Here is a 23,354-nt window from a genome sequence, read left to right on the forward strand (position 1 = left end):
ACGCAATATGGACCACAGTTAATATTCCTTATGAAGTATTGGACTGCCTGTTATTCTATCATCGCCAGCATCGTTCAGCTTTGTACTTACATTGTCCTTGCCAAACCGCATTATCATTATCTGGTGGAGTTTTTCAGATATGTTGCCTGTACTCATTACTTTTGCACGGTAGCAGTGAAGGAAAAAAATTGCCGGAGGAGAAGCAGGCACCGTTCTTAAAATGACTGAGCGAAATGACGGAGACGCGGCATCCCAGCGGAGCGGGGCAAGCTCAAACAGCGGGAACATGAGCGAGACCTCGTCTCAGCAGTCTGATGCAAAATTTTTACGAAAGCGGTGAGCTCTCCCGCCTGGTCCCAAGTCTCCTGTGCCTAACAACGTGTTTTCATGCGGATTATTTTGTGATGGCATGTAATAATTAATGCATTACAGCTTGTCTTGATGGACTAAAACTTTCGTGCGCTGATTCCGACATCCCGATAGCGCTTTAAAAGGGCAACATGGAGCAAATGATGAAACGGATTTATTGGAGCAAAAGAAGAGCTTTCAAGAAGGCGTCTTTGCTTGTAAGTATGCGTCCGTTACATCACACAGCTTCGCGACGACGGGAAATTTAGGATGCAGTTAGGTTCTTATGTACATCAGTGGTTCTTCATATATGTTATGCTTGTAAACAAAGCCTTACCCTTCGGGTGGAACGTCGGCCGCCTACCCCTGGAAACAGGCATGTACACGCTGGTTCGGCAATCAGCGCTTTCACAACTGGCTTTCGCCGTGCTGAAGGTGGTTCTAGAGTTTTTGGTGAGTAACATTAGGTTTGTGGATGTAAGAATGCATACAGACGGTCGTGTGTGCAGCTCTTCTATAGCATGGCATGCGTGTTTAATTCCATGCACTGGCGGATTTTGAAATGTTTTTCCGTTCTGGGTCAGGAACGTTATTGCGGGTCAGGAGTCGAACTGCCCACCCCTGCGTTGTACAGATGAATTTCATCGTGGCCTTCAACCCCAGTTTTAAGACATGGCGTATTGACACATCCAGCCCCCTGTGGCAAGTGGTCCGCTGGGCGGTGTGGCGGTCACCAATCATGCGGCTGTACGGCTATAAAACATACGGTGAGTTCTGATCCAGGGTAGCCGGGCAAATGTAGATGCATGCGGTGGGGCGGCGATATGCATTTATAGTCACAATCCTTATTTACTGTTGACACACGCGGTGTGTTGTGCAGTGATTGTTATGTACGTGATGGCGTCCCTCGTACTCGTGGCCGTGGTCGGGCTGGTGTGGCTGACGCTGGCGATGCGGAAACAGGAGCAGTCCAAGGTCCTACGCACGGCGGCCACGGCACTGCATGTGGTCTTTGACATCATGTTTGTAATGTGCTATGTCTCATTCTTCGGTGAGCACAGCATGTATGAACTGTAGCGGGTAGCCGTTAATATTTGCCTCAGTTTTTCTGCGTCGGCATCTGCTGGCTTCCGCATCGGGGCCCAACACGAACAGCAATAAGGGGCCAGAGGCATTTGATCGCAACGGCAACAGTGGAGCAGGCACCAGCATCGATGTCCCGCAGGCTGCCATTCACTGAACCACTCATGGACATGTTTTCGATAGTCTTGCTGGCCTCTAGAAACCAAACAGAGCGTATGGGGCGGTTCCACGTGAGCAGAGGACCTGCATGTTCAACGTGCGCATCCTGGCTGACTTCGTGATTATAGAGCAGCCCACGAGATGTTAGCCTGCAGTGGAAGCATCCTGCATACTTATGCGTACCTAATGCTTATGGTCGGGGACGAGTTTATAAGCACGAAACGTATGGAAAATGCATCTGGACACGTGGAATAATGTCTAACGTTGTCTAACATGTCACCACCTACCCACACGCGTCGTCTGCCCCTCCTCGTGCCCCTTTCCCAACGAATGTGCGCACTTGCTCGGACGGGACGGACGGGATACGTCCGGCGGGTCGCTGGCTAACCGCCAGATTTCTTTGTCTTCATGGCAGACTGCTCCTTCTTATCCACCAAGGAGCACCTCTACTTCACCGGCGTCGGTGAGTGCGGTCCAGGGGAGGCACGGTTAAGACACGCTACTGCTGGAACCACTGTCTCCAGCTCGAAATGTGTTTTTGCGCCAGATATTGACGCTTAGGGAGAAACACTACACCCAGTAACCGCTGGGCCATGCCAACTAATAGTCGACTAGCAGAGGACTGGGTCTTGTTTGAGTATCCCCTGCCTTGATAGGGAGTATTGTACTTGAAGTTGACAGCAGTTGAATTGCGATGCGTGCACCTGTATGCCGCCACTACTATCATGGGCACTGGGTTCTCTTGGGCCGTAGTTGTGCTGCCTGCCTGCCTGATTATTACCAAGCGTGGCACGGCATGCAGCTTAGAAGGTCGTACCGTTATAACCTGCTGTCTCGCCTCCTTGGGAAACGTGCAGCTTGTCTAGAAATGCCTCACCTGCTGCACATGCTGGTGGCGCTGTCCGCTGCCGCGCTGTTCCTGATTGTTACGGCGCTCGTGGTGGTGGCGTCAGCGGAACTGAACCCCGTCTCTTGCGCCTACCTGTCTACGCCGGCGTCAGTTGTTAGGCTCAAAATCCTATTTACCAAAGCGGTGTACGTTATCCTGGCAGACTGCCTTGACAGCCATAGTCGGCTGCAGAGCTTAGGCATGGCGGCGGCTGTGGTGCTTATCTTATACTGGAACTTCCGGGCGGTGGGTGCTGGGTCGGGTTGGCGGTATAGTAACATTATCCTGCCGTGGGCAGGACGAAGGGTGAGGCGAAGGACAGAAAGTGGGGATATCGTGTTTGGGATGGCCGAGTCCTACCGACCCAGCGTTGTGGTCACCATTGGATGCCTCGTGCAATGCTGTGCGTGTGTGTTTTCCGGCGGCGGCTCCACGTTGCCCGTCCGTCCCGGCCGTCCTGGCGTTATTTCTTTCAGACCGGCCCACCTAAAACGCACGGTAATGTGTCGATGGGCTTACGCGCGCGTGGGTGCAGCTATCCAAGATGCACCCGTATGCCGAAGAGCCACTGCTATCTGTTGCTGAGCATTGTTGGTGCGGTCCTGTTTAACGAAGTGATCCACGGGTCCCTGTGTTTTAGTGTCTTTCAACCCTGACTGTGTTTTAGTGTCTTTCAACCCGGCCACGTATGCACTCGCTTGATTTTCCTACAGATGCCTTTCTACCGTAAAACGGTCAACATCGTCTGGACGGGGCTGTGGGGAGGTGTCCTATACACATGCTTGGTGCTTAACGTGGTGACATTCGGTAAAGACCAGTCACCGGAGCGCCACAGGGAAATGACCAAAGTGAGGCAATCGAGTGTTCAGCTCCTTGCTTTGCCCTGCCTTGCATAGGCTTGCGGTGCTGTTCTTAAGATTCCAACATCCTTTTACTCTTAGGAGTAAAATGCGTGCTGCTGGTGTGTGCTCTGGCCAAGGACACGCCATGAATTGGAGAGGTGTGGAACACCTGTACTGTATTGCGCTGCAGCGTAGTATGAAATTCGCTTGCAGGAGGTGCAACGTGGCCGTGTGTGCGTTGCTCCTTTCCAGTTTACACTCAACCCGCCTATGGTTAGAGCAGCCGCGCTGCTTGCACGTGTTGCTTCATTTCTGAAATGTTTCCCGCTTGCGTCTGGTGTCTCCACAGCTTGTGCTGTTAGGCATCTTCCCTGCGATTCTGATGACCATGCTCGTACAAGCCTTGTACGTGTGGTGGGCGATGCGCCCGGCGCGCAAGTTTCGAAACCTTGAGTTGGGTATCAAGCTGTCCAAGGTCTACAAATTTGAGTCGGTGTACGAGGTGGAGCGGCTGGCTCGCGTGATGCGCAAGTTTGACACCGAAGGGCTGGTAGAGGAAGATGCGGCCGCACTGGGGGAGACCATCATCAAGGCCGGCCTGCAGACCTTCCCCAATGCGCCGCACCTCCTCATCCTGTAAGCGAAGCGAGCGGAAGGGAGAGCCTGCTCGTTGCATTGGCGGTCTTCTGCGTGCCTGTGGAAATACCGCTTGTATGCTGTGTGGGACAGGGGGGTCATATCTTTACCCTGTCATCACTACCCGGCAGACCCTGCCTTCCCCAGCATTTAGGGGCACCCCCATCCAGTCACCCTAGCCAACTCCTCAGTAGATTAGCACCCACCACCGGCATCCAACGGAATCCGTCGGATCGACAGCGGCCCAACTCCGTTCCTGGTCAGCTCGCAGGTCAACTTTATCCCAGGTCACCACCGTTCATCGCCTAGGGGCACTTTTACCTTCCACCATCAGAAGGATGTTTTGACCTTGGCAGGTCTCGATCCCGGAACCTCCGGGGGCATCCGTGTGTGCTTTAACAGTACTGCCTGACGCTTGTATGTAAATGTCCTATCGAGGTGATGGTTACAGCTGTTGCCGAGGTTCATCATCGCCTTGCCCAGCTCTTACCCATCCCGTATCCTCAGCGAGCTAGCTGCGGTACCTGGGATTCCTAGAATTCGGCCAGGTGTGGTTGATCTAGTATCCCCTCTGGGGGCGTGGACTTCTTGACCCTAACTGCGGTCCCGAAAAACGCTTTGTTACCCCCCGTGCGCTGGCGCCACCTATCGCTGCCCATGTGTGCGCCTAGGTACGCCAACTTTGTGCTGGAAGTTCGCAAGGACGGCCCAGCGTCAAGAACACAGTTGCAGCTAGCGGCAAAGCATTCGCCCGATATCATCCAGCGCTACCAGGTGACTGTGGGCCGTACGTTTCCGTGTGTATGGGAGCTTGCAGCGTGAGCGCGGGGCGGCTCGGGGTGCAGGGTAGGGACGCAAGCGGGCTCCGGCCTGAATTCAGGCACATGGCCGCGGCTTGTGGGACGTGTTGGATGGGTTCATAACATTACTAACAGACCGATGGCTGCGCTCATGAGAGTACCCGCACGCTGGTAACAGGTGACTCTTAGGCGTCATGTGGAGCTCGGTTGTGTCGCACGAACATACGAGCTATATTAGAACACACGTGATGCCAGGAATCCTCAAGCTGAATGTAACATATAGCGGCAGCTTGTGCGCGATCAGGTGTCGATTGCTGCTGCTCACTTCCGTCAACGCTACGGAACGCGCTGACTTGGTCCCCATGGCGCTCACATGCTAATTTCTTTCCTTTTCTTCCACATGCTCACATGGATAGATCTTCTGCACCTACGAGGCCAGCAAGCGGCTCAAGGGCAGCCAGCAGGACTGTATGGACCTGCAGGCGTACACTGAATTCAAGAGGAACTTCAGGTGCGAAGCGGGGTCGGGCGGGCGGGAGCCGATCAGTTGCTTGCTTGTTCTATGTTTGGGAAAGGCATTACGTACCCGTGCCCATACCTCTGTTATCGCAAGCTGTCCACTGCTACGTCTGTCCATGTTCATGTTCGTGGAGTCTATCTCCTGTCCTTGCCTGTAAGGCCTGGGGTGATACCAGCGTTAGCTACCCCTCAATTTTATCGGCCACTGCACTGCCGTTACCCCCTGGGGGCCCGACCCCCGGGCGACTCACATCACTGCTGGCAGTCCTCCTCACCTGTCTATCCTTGCTTCCGTGTCTATGTTTTGATGGCGCCGCAGGGCGGTTTTGCGCGTCCATCGCGAGGTGCTGGTGATGCAAGCGGAGCTATGGCAGCTTTGCATGCGGCCCTCGCTGAGAGTGAGGCAGTTTGACGAGGCACTGGACGCGCTGGAAGCGGCATCGTCACGGGCAAACCAGGTCTATAAAAGGTGCGTACTACTGCAGGTGCAAGCGAGGCGGTGCGCGCGGCTCATCGAGGTTGCGGGATGTTCATGACTTTAGACAACTCCATACACACATTCAGCTGTGGTATACATCTGGAAAGTGTGGAGCAGCGGCACGTGGTCAGGCCGTCTGGGATTGTGTTCTCTGCTGGTCCAGATGGCGGCAGCTTTCGCGACGACACAACGGCTCTTTTGCTTTTTGGAAATGAACGGGTTATCTATACGTGCCTGAAGGGTGACCGACAGCAACAAAAGCAAGCTCAGCAGTCCCTTTACACTCCCCCGTTGCGCTCCCTGTTGCTAATTGCTGATAACGCGCACCTTAACGCCCTTGGTTAGCCGTCGTTGCCTTGTACACGTGGCCACATTCCCAGGGTCATTGAACGCTACCCCAGCAATGGCAAACTGCTGCGCTGCTACGGGAAGTTCCTGGAGGACGCGCGGCACGACCACGTGGCAGCGGTGAGGGCGTACACCGCGGCCAACCGCAATGGCGCTGGCATGGCATTACTGTCACTGGATCTGAGCTCGGGCCTGCACGGCGGCGATAAGCCCGACTTTCTGACGTCCATGTCATTGGAGGATGACGCAGTGGTGGTGATTGACGCGGAGGGCACCATCATGATGGTCAGCCAGGTGCGTGTGCGTTGTGTGGAGCTTTGTGCCTTGTACACTACAAGCTACCGTCGTGAAGCAGGCAATCGTCCTCCGTGCGCGTCTCGCTGCCTGGGTTGCTTGATGGACAGGATGATACAAGACAAATCGGTGAATCTTCCCCAAGGCGATGGGATTTTTGACCGCCCGTTGACGAACGAATAACCGCTGCTGCTGGGACCGTTCCTTTCTGGCCTTGCAGGCAGTCCAAAAGACTTTTGGCTACGCCAAGACGGAGCTAGAGGGCGCAAATGTGTCGATACTGATGCCGCAGCCCTTCAGCCAGCGCCACGACGCCTATTTGTCTCGATACGTGGCCAGCGGAGAGGCACAAATTCTGGACAGCGTGAGGGAGGTGGTGGCACTGCACAAGGTGCGATGGTTGCCGTGGTTGCGCTGGCCCAAGATTAGTGTGGGGTGGGATGGGTGGGAGGAAGGACGTGGATATGCCTTGCTGCTAGCCTCGCTCATATTTTTATTTGTCGTGAGCGTGTAAGTGCTTTGGGGCGACAGAGAATTACGTGGTTCACGTTCTTGGGGAGCGTTACCTCGTTACCTTATTCCTGCTTGCTGAGGAACTTTGTATACTTTGGATGCAAAACTGTCTTGCGCGTCTTGAGTGGCAGAGACGGAGCACTGTAGGACTGATGGAACGCAACTAACCTAAGTACCCATCCATGGGGACGTGCAAGCCGCGGGACGCCAGGACGCACGAAGCAGAAAGCAAAGCTAGGTGTCCTGCGTCCATTTGCCTTTGCACACACGTCCAGAGTCCTGGCCGGGTGATTGTTTGTCATGTGTTATTTAGGTATCCAATCTTCACGAGCAAGCTGGCGCGCAGCTTCCACCTACCTGTCGATCGAGGTTTATTTCCGTATCACTCAATTCATTTCATCACGCCCCGCTCGTTGTGCTCAGGACCGTTACGTCTTCCCGGTGGCGCTTTGCGTCACCAGGCTTAGCGGCGTGGGGACGGATAGGTGAGTTCGACAGAATTGGCGGCCACTGGCTTGCGAACTGGCTACCAGCGTATGTGGATTTCGTACCAGCGCACATTGCTAGTCCACGGCGGGGAAATTGTCTGGGTCAGCGCTCCTTTTACTGCAGAATGACTGGATTGTTCATGCGCGGTGTAGGCATATCTCATGCGCATTCTTGCAACCTACTGGATTGCCTTTTGATGCAGCATTTTTCTGGGCGTCATCCGGCCGCTGCCCCCTGACATCCGCAACCTTCGGGCGTGGATTGCGCCCAATGGCGTCTTCCTGTGTTCGGACCAGCAGTTCGCCTCCTCCATTGGGGTATTTGAGGGAGATCTGGTGAGCATGGAAATTAGCTGCTGAGTGCTGGGAAGACCGCGGGACAATCCACGTGTGCGATAAGCGGGATGCGGCTCGTCAAGTCTGTACTTTCTACCGTTTCCTGTGGGCAAATGCTGGGGTTGAGTGCCTTTAAGCAATTTGTTTATTGGCACTCAGCTGGACAGTAGTGGCCTCGATTAAGATCATGCTAGTACGGGTGCTGCACTGGTCGCCTGGCGGCTTGAGGTCCAGAAGGGGTGGCAAGTATATAGGGTGGCAAGGGGCGCCCAACATCAAGCAAATGCACGTGTCGCCCTTGTGTCCTTTTTCTGGAACGCAGCAGTCGTGCGTTCTTCCCCCGATCCCTGTTGGGCTGTACTAGATTTTGTGCAGAGGTATCCCATCCGAGCAACATTATTTTATCCCCTCCGTCGCCAGGTCGGGCACCCGCTCTCCTCTCTGGCGGTGAACAGCGAGGAGGTGGAGGCGCTGCTGGAGCGCTGCAAGGCCGCTTCCGCCGCAGAGCTGGCCAGCGGGGAGATCACCGCACAGCTGACTCTGAGGCACAGCTACACGGCGCCGGTGCCCATGGCCGCCGTTGTCCGCCTGGCAGGTTGGCGAAAGTCTGAGTTTGCCCTTGCAGTATTCACTTGTTATACCTAGAGACGCTGTGATCAGGATGACCTTACTTGGAAAAAGCGGTGTCAATCAGGGCCATACACACATGCGTCATGCGTAAGCAACAACGCTACTGTGTATGTGCGATGTGGCATCGCATCTGAACTTTCGCTGTCTTGTGGGGGTTGCATGACCAGTACAGATCATGCACAAGCGTAGCGGCAGTATGTGTACCGAGTCATCAATGCTTTTTAATAAGTGATGAGCTCTAGGAACGAGGTCATCCTGGCTGTTGCTTCCTGCCGTGCTGGTCTAGGTACCGACACTCAGCGCATCCTGGTTCTTCACTGCCGACGCACTGATGGGCTGGACGGCAGCATGCTGGCTGTGGACACGCACATGCGAGTCAAGTTTGCGTCGTGCGAGGTGGCGCTGCTGCTGGGCTACTCGATGCGCAAGCTGGCCTCCATGAGGCTGGACCAGCTGCTGCCGCCGCCGTACAACGCCCTCCACGCGAAATGGCTGAGGGTAGGTGCATGGGGACGTATGCCCACGGCTGAAGCTCCAACTTCAGACGTTTTTGTGTCTTGCTTATAGAGTATAATGTATGGAAGTTATCTTGTCAATAATATTTGGGATAATTTACGGAAATTTGCAATGATGAGCTTGACCCGCGTGGTTGCCAAAGCAAAGTCCTTCTGACAGTATCTTACACACCATCATCGTTTCGTGTCCCTTGCATTGTCCCCTTGCTGTCTCCAGATTACACTCATTAACGGGCGGGTCGCTCGCTCCCGCGGTAATCCTGCTACTGCCTGCTGCAGGACCCTCCCCATGTAGTTCCGCCCGCCAGCTGCCGCTCCGGCTCCGTGGTGCATTTACAGCCTGAATCCGGATTCCCGGTCCCCGTCCGGCTGCAAATTAGCGTTCTGGACAATGCGATACAGGGGGCATCCACCGCCGCTGCCACCCTCTACGTGGTCCAGGTAAGCAAAAGCAACACATATAGCCGGTTGCGTCCGACAGATAGCCGGTTGCACGACTGGGTGATAATAACGGGGATAAACCAGTCCCACATCGTGCCTGCCTTTCAGATCTGCCTGCAGAGTGAACGGACGGCCAACTTCTGCATATTACACCTGGCAGCTTTCCCCCCGCTGTGCGCCTATACCTGATTCGGTGATGCAGATAGCCATTAAAAGCAAGTCTGCAGTCATTGCCGAGGCCTATAGACTGAATACCTCCTAACTTATATGTGACTTAGGTTTTGTGAGCGCAAGTCGCAACATGCACTGCTGTTGAAGTCTTTTATGACCCCTTCTAACCATCTACGAATAGGCATATCAGATGCCTCTGTGGTAGGTGTCGTACGGTACGGCACACCATGAATACCTATGCGCACCAGAGCACACTCAATGGTAATAGGACCACACCTTTGGTGACACCAGGAAATATTAGTTCGAATCTTGCAAAGTGCAGGGCGGCAGCATGTATATTTATCGATTAGGTTCACCAATAACGGTCTACCACGGTTATTTATGTACCTCATGCTGACTGAGAGGGCTCTGTGCCTGAAAGTCTGTTAAGATAGCTAGGTGCATGTGAGGGGCCGCATGACGTGGCCTGGACTGGCGTGGCATCTACTGCCCAAAGGTTAGGAGAAGGTAGGCACAGGCAGCTGGTGTGGCCAGGACCCGGGAGGGCCCGAGAAGGCCAATCCACGGGGGAAGTGTAGTAGCTGTCGTACAGTACGGCACAAACCAATTCCTATACGCGCTAGAGCGCGCATCTCGCGAGGAATTTTCAGCGGCCAGCTATTACAGCCTAATACGCTTGCGCATTACTATCCCAACCAGCAGTACCCCACAAACCTGTTTGACTGGACCATGCGGTCCTTTCGCCTTCTGCCCGTCCATCTACTTTGCCCGCCCACATGCAGGTGCACAAGGTCCCTGCCGACGAGCTTTTTCACGAAAAGCGGCTGGTACTGACGCTGGATTTTGCTGGCAAGGTGCTCATGGTATCGCCCCCTGACTCCGCCATGTTTGACTTCCCCGCACTGTCACTGATTGGCACCAACGTTTCTGACTCGGTCGACATTTTTGCTGACTGGCGCCAGCGAAGTGGGGATGCCCAGATGCAGCTCATCCTGCTGGCCCTCCTGTACAAGGAGCAGGAAATGCCGGGTGGGTTTGATCTAATGTTGCCCCTCGCGTTTGCGTTGGCGCGCAGCGGTACCACGCATACGCACCGTGTGATGCAGGGAACGGCATACGGCCTGCACTGCCATGGGTAACGTTAACCATGGGTAACGTTAAGCCATCGGTAACGCTAAGCCATCGGTAACGCACTGGCCCGCTTCGTTGCATGCTGTGTTTCTGGACAATGAATGAAAAGATTTTTGTTTCTTTGCAGGTACATCTTGGCGGGTCCGAGTGCACAGACCGGAGAGCGATAAGGAGGCTGCGACCGCTATGTCGTCGCTTGCAGCTGGATCCGTAAGGGCCGGCGGCAGTCGGCGAAACTCTCTGTCTGCGTGCCTGCAGGTTAGCGACCGTAATGGGAGGCCGCGGGTTAGCTGCTTTTACGGTTTGGACCTCGTCCTCTGTGGTCATATGGCTAGCTAGATTGGTTTTGGGCATGCGTTTTGGGCATGCGATTCTTTAAGTGACAAACATCAAAAGTCAACCTTTCTCTCCCCTGGCCTCTCTCAAGATGCGTCTCGTGCTTGAATCATGCGTCGCGAAGAACGGTGCTCTTTTGCCCTTTATACCGAATTACAGGTCGAGATGCAGGATAATAGGGACGAATTTCAGGCCATTGATAGGGATGGCACTGGAGAACACGAGCCGCGGGTTCGCGTTACGCTGTGGCGGCGCGACCGACTCACCTCCGTGCTGGAGCTGGACGAGGAATTAATCATTCGTCGTGCGAGTCCCCTCACGGGCCTTATCACAGGGCTGCCCACGTCCGCGATGCTGCGCAAGCCGTTGAGCAGGTGTGCTTGTATGACCCCCACCGTAGCTGTGGGTTATGGCACAAACATGAACCCATTTTTTTCGTCAAACAGGTACCTTGCATTTTACTGTTTATTCGCAAAAGGTGTGACGGACGGGAAAACAAATCGCTGCTACGGCTTAACACCGTTCCCTGCAGCCAGCCGGGATGGATGAAACGAAGCTGGAACAAAGCAAAGGACAAGTTGGATGCACTCTTTGTGCAGGTGTTTCCTGTGTTAGCAAAGCCCGCACGGATTAATCTCCCTTTCCCTCTACTGCCTCAGGAGCTACCTTTGCCGACTTACAAACTTCTAGGGCCATTCCTGAGCTGCGCAGGGCGCTCATCGCGCACGGTGTCCATCAACTCCTCAGCAACCCACATTGCCTAAGGACTGAGCCATGTCGGTGGTCCTGCTTCAACTTCTCCCATGACGTGACAGGTTTTTGAACATTCCGCACTCCGCGTCCTGGGATAAGCTGGTGGCTGCCACACGTCAGCCGGGTCATGGTCACCACAAAAAGAGCGCGCTGAAGGCCACCACCGACCGCGGCAGCATCAGTCCCGTGATGGCCTTCATCGGGCCGCATCCGGACTCGGGTACTATGCGGCTGATGGTGCAGGGAGTGCAAACCCTGGGGCCCGGGGGCAGGCCAAAAGTCACGCTCACCATGCACCCCGACACCACCTTCGTGGGCGCGCACGCCAACCTCATGCGTGTACTGAGGCTCAACGCAGACATTGACAGAAGGGCCACAGCCGATGGCGGGGCTGTCGCAGACGACGACGGTGTGCGTTCTCTGGCTGGCGGTCAGGCGCGCTCACGGGCGTCATCGGCGTGGCAGTCTCGGACAGCAAGGAAAATGAAGAGCATGAAGCAGTCCGCAGCAGTGGAGGAGGAGGGCGACGGTGCAGCAGCTGGCGATGCTCTGGATGCGTTAGCGGCGGAGGCGGAAACAAAGACAGAAGCGGAGTTGGGTGCGAATGGAGACAGCGAAAGTACCAACGGCTTAGAGGGACTTGGTAACAGTGATGAAGAAAACGCTGGTCGGGATGGAGGCGGTGGGGAGGAAAGACCGGACAGCAGGTCGAAGCAGCGTGAGGTGGTCAAGGCCACGCGGGGTGAATTGGAAGATGACAATGAAGACCCGGGCGCCAGCCTTCACCGCCAGTCCACCTCCAAGTCGGAATTTGTGGCCCAATGGGTGCGCACACTGTCACACCGGGTCAGCGGCCGCCTGTGTCTTGAGGCGCCACTACAGCAGCAACCCCCAGGCACGCCCGGTGGCGGCGAGGACGGCAGTAGCGGCGGTGTGCTGCCTCAGTCAAGGGGTAGTTCACGCCTGGCTGCTGCAGCTGCATGCGCTCCGTCGCGACTGTCTACCATCAGGGAGGCCGCTGATGCGGGTGCCGCCGAGAAGCAACTCGATCTGGCTACACAGCCCTCATCAGCTGGTTACCTACTGCACAGGGTCAACAGCAGGAGGGACTGGGCCGATGCAGCCAGCATGCCGCAAGCAGGCAGCCCCGCAGCTAAGAGCGGCGGAGGAGCCTCACACCGGGATTCCCACGAGGACGATGTCGAGGGGGGCCCTGTCGACGCCGGCAAGGAAGAGAAGGCCATGAGCGAGAGTGGCGAGTCAAGCGCGGACGGCAGCCAGGCCGCCGGAAGCATTATATCCAGTGAGCTGCGTGCGTGTGGTGTAGTGATCCGAGATTCACAAGTTTGATGACCCCACATGGATGAACATGGGTGAACTCTCTTCTCTGTCTCTACGGGGATTTAAATGAACGGAGGATCCTATATATATTGCGCAAACACCGGGTATTCCGGTGATCTGGGTATTCCAGGCACATTGTGCCATTCCAATGAGAGCTCGTGGCTATGTGCGCTGTGCGACTCTGCTGGTGCCGATGGGCCCTTTGCCGTGTTGCAGGTGCCACAGACGCCACTTCGGTGTCGGAGTACATGATTGACTCACGGCGGGGCCGGCTGCTCAAAGCTCTACACAAGCAGCTGCTGGGGCCGGCCCTCATGAAGCACGTTGACCGGCTGAGGCTGCAGAGCTTCCTGCTGATTGGTATCATGTTCGTCGCCCACGTGATTGCGTACAGCATTATCACTTCGATGATCAAGACAGAACATGAGTGAGTCGTTTGTGGAAGGGCGCGCAGAAGTATTGTCTGGTGTTTCAGGTAACCCTGATCCAACATGACCAAATATCGTGATCCTGAGATGCGGTATATAAACACGAACGTCATGTAAGCGTCCGTGGCAATGTTCGGGATGTGTGGCACAGGTTCATGTTTAAGTTGCCGACCTGCTGATCAAGCCCCCTTCCCTTTGCCCCCCCCATCTAACAGCTACGTGTATAGCGTGCACCGGCAGGCTATGGCGATGGACAGGTGGGTTGCAAGGCTAGCTGCGTCTAAGAATATGGGGATTCATCCCCTTCTGATTCTCACGGCAGGATGATGCCGACCTTATGGTTACGGTGCGCCGTCACTTTGTGTGTTCCCCATGCCTGACAAGTTCACCAAGTAGAATGTAGGCAATGCCGCCTAATAAAGACACGGGCAGTGCCGACGTCGTACCGGGGGCACGGTGAGGGACAGCCCACTCCGCGACATGCAGCTGCGTAGGTTTGCGGCTTGCCTGTACCAGCAGGGGCCAGAAAGGTGGTTCAGCAGCAAGTCGCACCAACCAAGTATCGTGGTTGCTCCCTTGGCGATACGCAAGTAATACGCAAATGGGAATATTACGTACCCAACCCGGGGCTGCTGCCGCCACTTGCTGTTGCCCCAGGTCGCAACTTATTATTGTGCGAAGTGTCGCCGGTGCCTTCTGTGAGCGCGCCAACGTAACCGAGAAGGTTTCGGTGTGCGCCAACTCCCTGAGCTTTACCCTGGATAAGCTGAAGACCAACATTGCGCGCATGGAGGAGTACCATCGTAAGTATCCGGAGGGCAACTTGTGGCAGCGGGCAACTTGCGCAGAGCGCGAGCTGCGGTTGTGTTCCACTTACCTAGTGTGCTGTACGGATGGGGGCCGCAGGGGCCCAGGGAGTCCTCGCTTGGCACACGTCGTCAAGCGCTTATATCGCCGCCAGCCTTCAGTGTCTCTGGTGTATTATCTTACGGGCGTGCATTGAATGGCAAGGTCCTTCAGGGTTTTCCGTTCGTTAATTGGTGCTGTATTGCTTTGACACTGCGTTGCTTGAGGGTCAGGCAGGGAGGAAATGCCTTTTCACCGACGTGCGCATTTCATGACCCCAGCAAGGCTGGTGATAGCTAACGATGCGCATTTCCTTGCATTTCCTTGTTTTATACTCGATCTCCGTCCAGAGGGCGTGTACCTGGGGTTTGACAAGAATAACGTGGACAGGCTGTCGCAAAACGTATATGACGTATGGACCAAACACGGACTGGAGTACCACGGTGGGTGAGGCATGGCCAGGCAGGGCATTACGCCAATTTGGGAACCCACGGCTTAGACACATCAGGCTTCAAACACATCAGGCTTTAGACAGATATTAAGGAATTGTGGGGATATCGGGTGGCCGGGTCAAGGCTTAGGCATCTTGGCATTGTTGGACTTCACGCATGGGGCTGCAAGGACCTTCCCACCCTGATGGAGGGAGCTCATCCCAAAGCCTGCCTAAGCAGGAGCTGCATCGCATCTGCCTCGGTCACGCTGGCCTACCTTGTGTACTGTCCTAGTGCCAATAGCTTACCTGTTTACTTTTTTGGATCCTTGATCCCTCGGACATGTGATATAGTGTATATGGACACAAGTTCCCCGCAAGTCATGGTGGCCACAGCGGGCGCCTGGCAGCTGGGTAACCGCTTCATCGCGGCGGCACGGGAGGCGCTTTACCTGCTGCCGAAGCTGCGCGATAATTATAAGTGAGCCATCCACAGCCACCGCAACAGGCTTCCCTTCGTCATTATATGTGTGTGTATTACACCTTGTGGAGTTGTGTTACTTTCCAAAGGTGTCACCTAGGGGCCCATACGAGCCCGAGGGAGCCCAAGGGCCCAGCCCAGGGATGGATAGATAGCATTTGCTTTCCCCATGATAGTACGAACGTAACTCGAACGTCGTCACACCGTCTGCACGCACGCGTATGTCTGGACACAGCCAATGACCACTTCGTTGCTTTTTTCGTCCCTGTCGCCGATATGGCTGGTCCTTACCACCTGCCTTCCACTTGAGCAAGCTTTGTGTCGCGCGGCAACTCCTCGTGTACGAACACAAGCTAGCTTGCTTTTCCACTACCCTCGCGTTGATTTCCACCTATTCACTTTTCGGCCGTTCCTTGTCCCTTCGCCTCCTCTTAGGCTCCACCGGACGTACCAATTCATCAAGACTAATGGGTTGGGGCCACTGTTCGAGGGCTACGCGGCTAGTCTGGACATGCTGGTGGATGCGGCGTGGGCCAGTATTGGCAAGCTACGAATGGGTAAGCAAGCATTGTAGAGTGGGTCGGCTGCGTGGAGCCTCGCCCCACAAAGACCACAACAGGGGCCACCGCCATGGGTATTGGGGCTTAGGTCGGTGCATCCTTTATTCTTGCCACTGCATGCCAGTTGCAAATAGGTCGCTCACGTACCGCTCCCGTCCCTATGCTATTGCCACGTCCTCTAGACCTGCTCGTCACGCTGGTTGTGGAGGCGATTGTGGTACAGCTGTGCTGCACTTGCTACGAGCTTTACCTGGTGCAGCGAACCGAATGGGCGCGGCTGCTGGGGGTGCTGGCCATGCTAGGGTTGCCGGGCCCGGTTCTCAGGCAACTGGCCAGCTCGGATACGAGGGTGCGTTGCTAGACTGCAGGGGTGGGATCGGGTGGGGCGGGGTTTCTGCAGCGGACGTGGGGAGTGAGGTATGGTGACGTCCATTGTGATTGTGAGAGCGATTTTGAACCGGTGTGTGCATCTGGAGGTGCATACGGGTAATGCAGGCGGCCTTGCCTTCCAGTGCGTCGGCCCTCTCGCTTACGATGGGCGCCTATCAGTGAAGGGTCCTAGCAGTCGGATGACGCGGCAAAGCACGAGTGCCGAATCCGATAGCTGTTTCTCGGTGTGGATTCGCTTAGACCCGGTTTGGCTCACTCCATTCGCTTTGCGTGCACACATACAGCCACCTTGGAACCTCCTGGGGGGGTTTGACTGTAATGGTGCTACCGAAGGAGTGCCGCCGCACTTCCGGGATGTACCAGCCGCCGCCAGTGTACGCGATGCAAATCTATTTGAAATCACTGAGAAGCTTTCCTGCCGCGGCCTTTTCATATCCTCGATCAGATTGTCGACGACAGCGACGACGAATCGGACGATGACGATGATGATAGCAGGGCAGGCGACGAGGAAGAACGACGTGGCGGTGCGACGGCAGCCCGGGCTGGCGATAATAACAGTGGCGACCGGGACAGCGCCCCGGATCGTGATCGCGATCGTGGCGGCGCGGGCCTCGTACCGACCGCCGCGCCGCAGTTACAGTCTGGTGATGTTGCGGAACCAGCAGACGTAGCGGGGCCCCTCCAGCGGCTTGAACGCAAGCCAGCGGACCTTAGCAACGAGCCCCGTGCTAATCCGGCGCCGAAGCATGTGGTGCGCCTACTGTCCGGGCGTAGGAACCTTAGTAATGACGGGCAGGTGGACGGCATGGCCGCGCCCGCTTCCGCACCATCCAGCAAACCCGGCTCTCCGAAGCTTGACGTGGAGGAGAGGCCCTTGCCGGCGGCCGGCGGCCAGGTAGGTCCTGCTATGCACGAGGGGAGCCGTGATGCCGGGCTCGATGCGTGATGGATATATGGGTGCGAGGAGTGTATGTGTGTATGCCGCTGATGTGAAGGCGTTTAACGGTAGCTTCGGCCGAATCTGAAGGTCCTGGTAGCTGCTGTAAGTTTTGTTGGGAGCGCGATTTTTGCGTGATTCGCTCCGATTCCGCTTGGTTATCGTAGCAAAACATGCTCCCTGTTACGCCTTCTTGGCAACGTCTCACATCTGGTGCACGCAACTGCCTCCCTCTCTCCCGGACGTGCACTTGCAGGCGAATGCCCCTGCTCTGCGCGCGGTGTCCCCTCGGAAGGCCGCACGGACACGCGGTCAGCAAAGCATCTCTCGGTTCTGGATGCAGATCAACGGCAAGACATTGAGACCATCGTTCTGGAACGTGGCCAAATTTATGGTGCGGTGGGAGCCGGGGTCGGCAAGGATAAAGCGACACACCCCGCACTAATGCTAATGCTGGCGACGAAATAAGTTGCCCAAGAGTAACGTGGCTTTGACGCGATCGCCTCAATAGGAGTTCTTTTAAGGATTAGAATTCGTGATCGCAAGGGTGTAGGTTCGTATCCGGGTCGGGGCACAGTTGGCGCAGGGAGCGCAGTTTGGATAGCCCAGCCTTCCAGTAGGGTCTGAGTCCGGCCCTGCGGGATAGTGGCCATGCGCCACGGGATACATGTACAGTCCGAGAAGTGCGCCTGATGGCACCTGTGAGGATGGCCGAGGGGGCGTGGGTTAGACATCCAATCGCATGCAGTGGAGGACGGTTTGACGGGGAGAATGGGGGCAACACGGATAGGGGCCGCAGGCGTATGCCTGCGAGAACAAAATACGGGTGACCAATAGCGATTCCTAACCAAGCCTTTCATAGCTGGTCCCCCGCTGGGGTTAATGGTCCTGGAACAAACATTCCTTTACGGTTTTGACATCACTGCCCTTCCGTTCATGTGCCGCCTGGCAGGTGCCGTTCTTCCTGTGGAACCTGGCGGTGATCCTGGTGTACGCCGTGTCGCTGATGAAGCTGAATGGCATGCAGGGCCCGCTGGCCTCCCTCAACATGGCCTCCCACGTCACCTACCGCTACACCCGGGTGCGGGCCATTGCACTGGCATTCGTGACGCAGGACGACGCTGCCTCGCGGGACGTGTGGCGCCCTATGTTGCTGAGCGAGCTGAGTCTATTCGAGAGCGAGTACAATGCGGTCATGTACGGCGGAGAGCCCTCCTCAATGGTGGGCTAACAGGGCGGGTCGCTTCTCCTCACCGAGCCGAGCCATGATTGTAGCACGGACGGATTGGCGGCTTGAGAAACCCACCCACGACAGAGAGCAGAGAGCGGCTGGGGACTACGCTATGTCATAGAGATTCTCCAAAGTCTCTGAAACTTGAGCGATAAGCAAAAGCTCCTCCGCTTGGGCAACGCACAATATGCAATTAAGTATGAGCCCAACGGGTTAACATTTTCCGTCGCTGGCCCCCGCCTTGTGGGCTCTTGCTTGGCCGTTTGCCGCGGACCCTACCCTGGACTGCCATCAGCCGGTGCATCTAGGGAACCCGGCAGCAGCTTGAACGACTGTCGCCCGCGCTGGCTCTCCTCCGTTACCCGCACATGCCCGCAGGCCAAAAGCACGTTCCGGCGTGTGGTCCCCGCGGGCACCTTCGCTTCCAGCTCCTTTGCACAGGCGTTCTTCCGCAGCAAGGCCTGCTTCCGATACGACAAGAGCACATGCTTCCCGCCGGGACATGTGTACTATGAGGTAGGTACGCGCTTGTTCGAGGGACAGCCCTTGGAAGGAGGGCTCCGCGCACTGCGTGCGTGGAGATGAAACTAGGTATCATGACCACCGGCATGTGGGACGCCTTGGGTGTGCAATCTGCACGAGGGAAACGAAAGTTTGTTGGCGTGTAAAGTGTGCACATCGAGTGCCTTTGCCCAGGTCACTGGAACTGCTTCTCGGCAATTGCGACCCGGCTACTTGCTTGTCCATTCATTGCTCCTCCATTCACTCCCTCTCCCGCAGGTGACCCACAATGGTTTGGATGTCATGGTCAGGAGGATGTTGTCGGAGATGAAGCTGTTGGCGGAGGATGCAGATCAGGACGTGGCGTATAACAGCTCTAGGTAGCTGAGGGAAAAAGGGGGGAAATCAGGCAGTATTGCAACCCGTAGATGGGGACTTGGGAGCTGGCCTTAGGCAAACCTTGCCTATCATCTCACGTCCGTATGTGCATACTATTACACGACTCAACATCTACTAGTGCTGCTGCCTTTACTCATGGCCAGTAAACTAGCACAGCTTGCCCTTCCTCGACGTATGCATTTCAGCCGCAAAGTCACACGTGCTCTACGAAAGCGCGCGTCCCCCCATCACGTGCACATACCTGTCGTCATACTCACCCAAACACAGGTGTGCTTACCACACCTACTGTATGCACATCTATCTAACCTGAGCAGGTACACCTTCATGGCGGTGGTTGGGGCCAATGACTTGTACGAAGGGCTACAGCAAGCGGCAGAACTGTTCGTGGACTATTCAATCTCGCGATATGTTGAAGTCTCCATCCTGCACACGGTGCGTACTCGCGCGCATAGGGAAGTCAGTAGATCTCCGTGAAATAATGCACACTTGTGCTCCATCTGTAGCAGCCTGCCGCATTGGTTGGCGGTTCTGATAGTGTGCTGCATTTGCTGCCTTTGCTGTCGCCCAACACTGATTAGTCTCGGAACGGATCTCTCACGATTTGTCCGCCGCATATCCCGCCCGTCTGTGCAATTTCGTCTGTGCTTACCTGGTGTGTTCGTAGGCGCTTCTCTGCATCTCAGTGGCGCTGGTGTTAGGCTTTTTCGTGTTTGTGTTGTGGCCCCACATACGGCTGTTGCTGCGGGATGCGGCCCGTCTGGGCGCCCTGCTGAGCATGGTCCCGCCAGAAATGGATGTGCGCGCACACGTGCGAGGGGTACTGCGTAGGGCGACGGGACGCGCACTCAGGCAAACGTTGGCAGCAGCTGCGACAGCGGCCACAACACCACTGGCAACATCGGCAGGCGCATCCTCGGGTGTTGACAAGTCGGCTACTACGGGAAGGTCAGATTCATAAGCTGCCCGTACGGCAAATGTCACCGTTGGCGGATTCTGGGCAGCTTATCCAAAGGAGCCCTGTTTGTTCCTGCATGACGAGGGAAAATGAATCTGGCGAATGTTTTCCCCAAATATTGCCTTACGGGAGGAGCGCGCGTCGTTGCTCTGTCGCAAGATTGTTGGCTGTATTATTTCTTATTATGTGTTCAATGTTTCGTGAGCAGGTTTATTAGGGCTATTCGTCCTAATGTGCATGTCCAAGCACGTGCCGGATGTGTACGCGAGGTGGCGTATCGTTGTGTATACCAGTGGTCATAGCGAGCGTGGGACTTGGGTTTTCACGCTGAATGTTCATTCTCTCTACTGATTGGTCCATTGCCTTTTTCCCCTCTTATGTATTTATGTTGTATAAGCTGATGATGGAATCTGGAACATGAGATATTACTGTCCAACGATAGGTCATGCTCCATGTATATACATAATATATATAGGTGCCCAAATGGCGCTGCGAATCAATCGCATCGATTGATTGCTATGGTTGGAGTTCGCCCATTGCACGCCAATATTGCCTACAGGTCTTTCCCACAACAGCGCTGGCTCGGCAGCGTTCAGGGAAGGGAATGACCTGATGCTATGTCTTGGTTAATTCCGCCACATTACGACTGATTGTAGCAGCATGGCTGGGCCCCGCAGCCGGGGCTATGGTTTCTATGTATAACAGCGGACATGAAGGGCAAATCGGTGTATATTTCTTTATATGCGGTTGGTGGCTTGAACGTTTACATACGCGTGTATGTAGGTCATGGCGGGTTGGTTCTCAACTGCCTCTCTATGATGCCACAGGCCCGCCGGGCAAGTTGCGGCGGTCAATTACCCGCACATGCAAAAGTGGCTGGCGGACTGCTGTGTGTGCGTAGACTTGCATACGAAATATTTCGAATTGACTGCTACCTCAGGGACGACATATATACCGTTTTGCCTGGCACGACAAGTAAAGATGCTTGGATGGACACGAGGATTTAAATTGTAGACTCTTCCAAGTCGGTGCGAGCCGATGGGCACCTGAACTGGGTTTTTTCATATTACTCGTAAGGAGATGTTTTCGCAAGCTAACGGCCAATCGTAAAACTGCTTTTCGGGGTATTTGGCTATTTGGGCTGCCATTAAGGTGGCTCATGCGCGTGTGCATGTGAGGCTGTGGACTCTCTGATGATGTGGAGATCGTTCAGATGGCTAACTAGTTGCCAAAAGACGTCGTCATCTGAAGCTGAATGAACCGCAATCAACAACGTAAGTTGTCGATGCCGGAAGCAGCGTTTGGACATAGTTTTGTTCGACGGAGATTGATCGAACGTATTGGCTGCATCCATTACGAGGTCTAGGTATGCACTTCTATTTTCAACCTTGCCGAATGGCAATTCATTTCCTAAGACTTCTCCTTGCGGCCCTCCAAATGGGCCTCCTTCAACCCCAGCCAGGGTTTCGGCCTTTGGTCGCTGGTTACGTTCGGCGGGTACGGAACAACATGCGTGAAGGGTGAATGGACGACCTCCCTTGGGCTAATGGTCCTTGGGGTGGTAATGCGAGCGCCTTTTTAGTGCAATAAACTTTCGGTTGATATAAAGGTCCTGTTGCGTGGCAGGACGGCTCGAAGTCCCGCGTCGATGGGATGTGATTCATCGTGCGTGCTGACTAAGGGCTTCGAGGCTTGTGGCATCTGGCATGCAGGTACATGCACGATCTCGGAGAGATGTATTTCGCATTTCGAAGCATGAAATAATGTTTGGAAAGGGCTCGACGATTTGACAGTCGCATATTTCAGTGGTACACGCATCCAAACTTGGGCACCCAGCCCAGGTGCGAGGTCGGCTGCTGTACCCGTCCGCAACAGGATGCACAACATCGCATTTCCATAACGTCATTCTTTATGTTATGGCGACTCTCCGCCTGCTTGATGTTTTATACCTCGGTAGCACTCGTGGCACTGCGGCGATAGGAATTAGCTAATGCCGTGCCGTGCAACTGACGTGGAATGATTACGAAACGTTGTCATCCGGGCTCATGTTAACAGCTCCAAAATCGTACGGACGTATTATAGCACGAGTTGATACCACTTACGGTCCGTACTGGTCATACACCCTTTAATTATGAAGTTGGAAGTGTCGTACGCAACTGGCATATCTCAGTCTCACATACCGTTGGAAACGGCTCCCGGCAGCGCCAGATCGGTCTGCAGAATTGTTTCCGACATGTCTCGGGTCACATAGTCAAGAAGCTAATGTCTTCACGCGTGATGCTTCGTTGATTTTCTAGGCTGCTAAGCGATGCAGCTGGCATTCATAGTCCTCAAACTGGCGGCAGGTTAATATGTTTGTCACAGGACTTACAAAGTACGCTAGTAGCGCGTACAGCACCAGTGATGCAATGATCTTACAAGCTTAGGCCCAAAGGTCCCTGAGGCCCGCGGACCGTAAAGAAATCAGCCAGAAAAAGGCTGCATCATTAACAAGCAAAATGGTCGAAGGTGAAAAGCCAGCCGATAGAATTTGACCGCACATTTGACCGCACGGTTGGCCGCAACTCCGCCGCCAACTTACGTGCTGTGTGGCGTACACCTAGCGGAAGGAACGGGCCCCAAAGGACGGCATATATGAATTAAGTTGATGATGAACAAGGAAAGCTCCGCCCCGCTCTGAAGGATACAAAACACGAATCTATCGAATCACACATCGCTTTTTCCGTACCGTAAGCTCCATCATAACCACTACCACCGCTATCACCACACCCAAGCTGCTTCTGATGACTGCAATGCGCATGCCATCCAGGAATACGCAGGATCCACTCCACCCTTTTTGACACCCCCAGACGATGACAGTATCTACCAACATAACTCGCTCCTTCTCTTGGTCCTCCAATCCTTACTACAGATACACACACATACATGCACACACTGACATACATGCAACATGCCATCTTGTCCCCTCTTCAACTGCATTCTGCCAGCCAATTAGTCACGCTGAAACGAGAAAAGATATGCAGCTGCAGGCCCGGCACGGACATGCCCGTCACAGCCCTTCTCCATCCGGACGGAGCATCCTCACGAGGCGTGAGGAAAAGCATACTGCTCAACTGGACGCATTCCCGAGCCAGCGTGTTGAAAA

The 23,354-nt window shown here is 55.1% G+C and overlaps 1 protein-coding gene across 1 annotated transcript; it reads left to right on the forward strand.

Moving 5' to 3' along the window:
• Nucleotides 1-220: 220 nt before the first annotated feature.
• On the forward strand, nt 221-22,347 carry VOLCADRAFT_104960 (uncharacterized protein; the record flags this gene model as incomplete). The annotated part of the gene is made up of 39 exons (XM_002950963.1): nt 221-336; nt 484-566; nt 725-801; nt 983-1,115; nt 1,229-1,399; nt 2,006-2,053; nt 2,448-2,725; nt 3,193-3,327; nt 3,671-3,957; nt 4,629-4,731; nt 5,174-5,268; nt 5,596-5,745; nt 6,135-6,396; nt 6,617-6,787; nt 7,333-7,394; nt 7,601-7,733; nt 8,154-8,328; nt 8,650-8,861; nt 9,158-9,319; nt 10,273-10,519; nt 10,749-10,879; nt 11,117-11,331; nt 11,773-13,013; nt 13,268-13,478; nt 13,695-13,736; nt 14,137-14,282; nt 14,676-14,768; nt 15,152-15,236; nt 15,672-15,793; nt 15,979-16,145; nt 16,632-17,081; nt 17,380-17,517; nt 18,076-18,345; nt 18,733-18,870; nt 19,135-19,235; nt 19,569-19,686; nt 19,919-20,199; nt 21,037-21,098; nt 21,668-22,347. 39 exons carry the CDS (start codon nt 221-223, stop codon nt 21,724-21,726), a joined length of 7,170 nt encoding a protein of 2,389 aa, XP_002951009.1. The 3' UTR covers nt 21,727-22,347.
• Between the last annotated feature and the right edge of the window lie 1,007 nt (nt 22,348-23,354).

This window comes from Volvox carteri (assembly GCF_000143455.1).
Source record: "Volvox carteri f. nagariensis unplaced genomic scaffold VOLCAscaffold_21, whole genome shotgun sequence".
NCBI classification, from domain to species: domain Eukaryota; kingdom Viridiplantae; phylum Chlorophyta; class Chlorophyceae; order Chlamydomonadales; family Volvocaceae; genus Volvox; species Volvox carteri.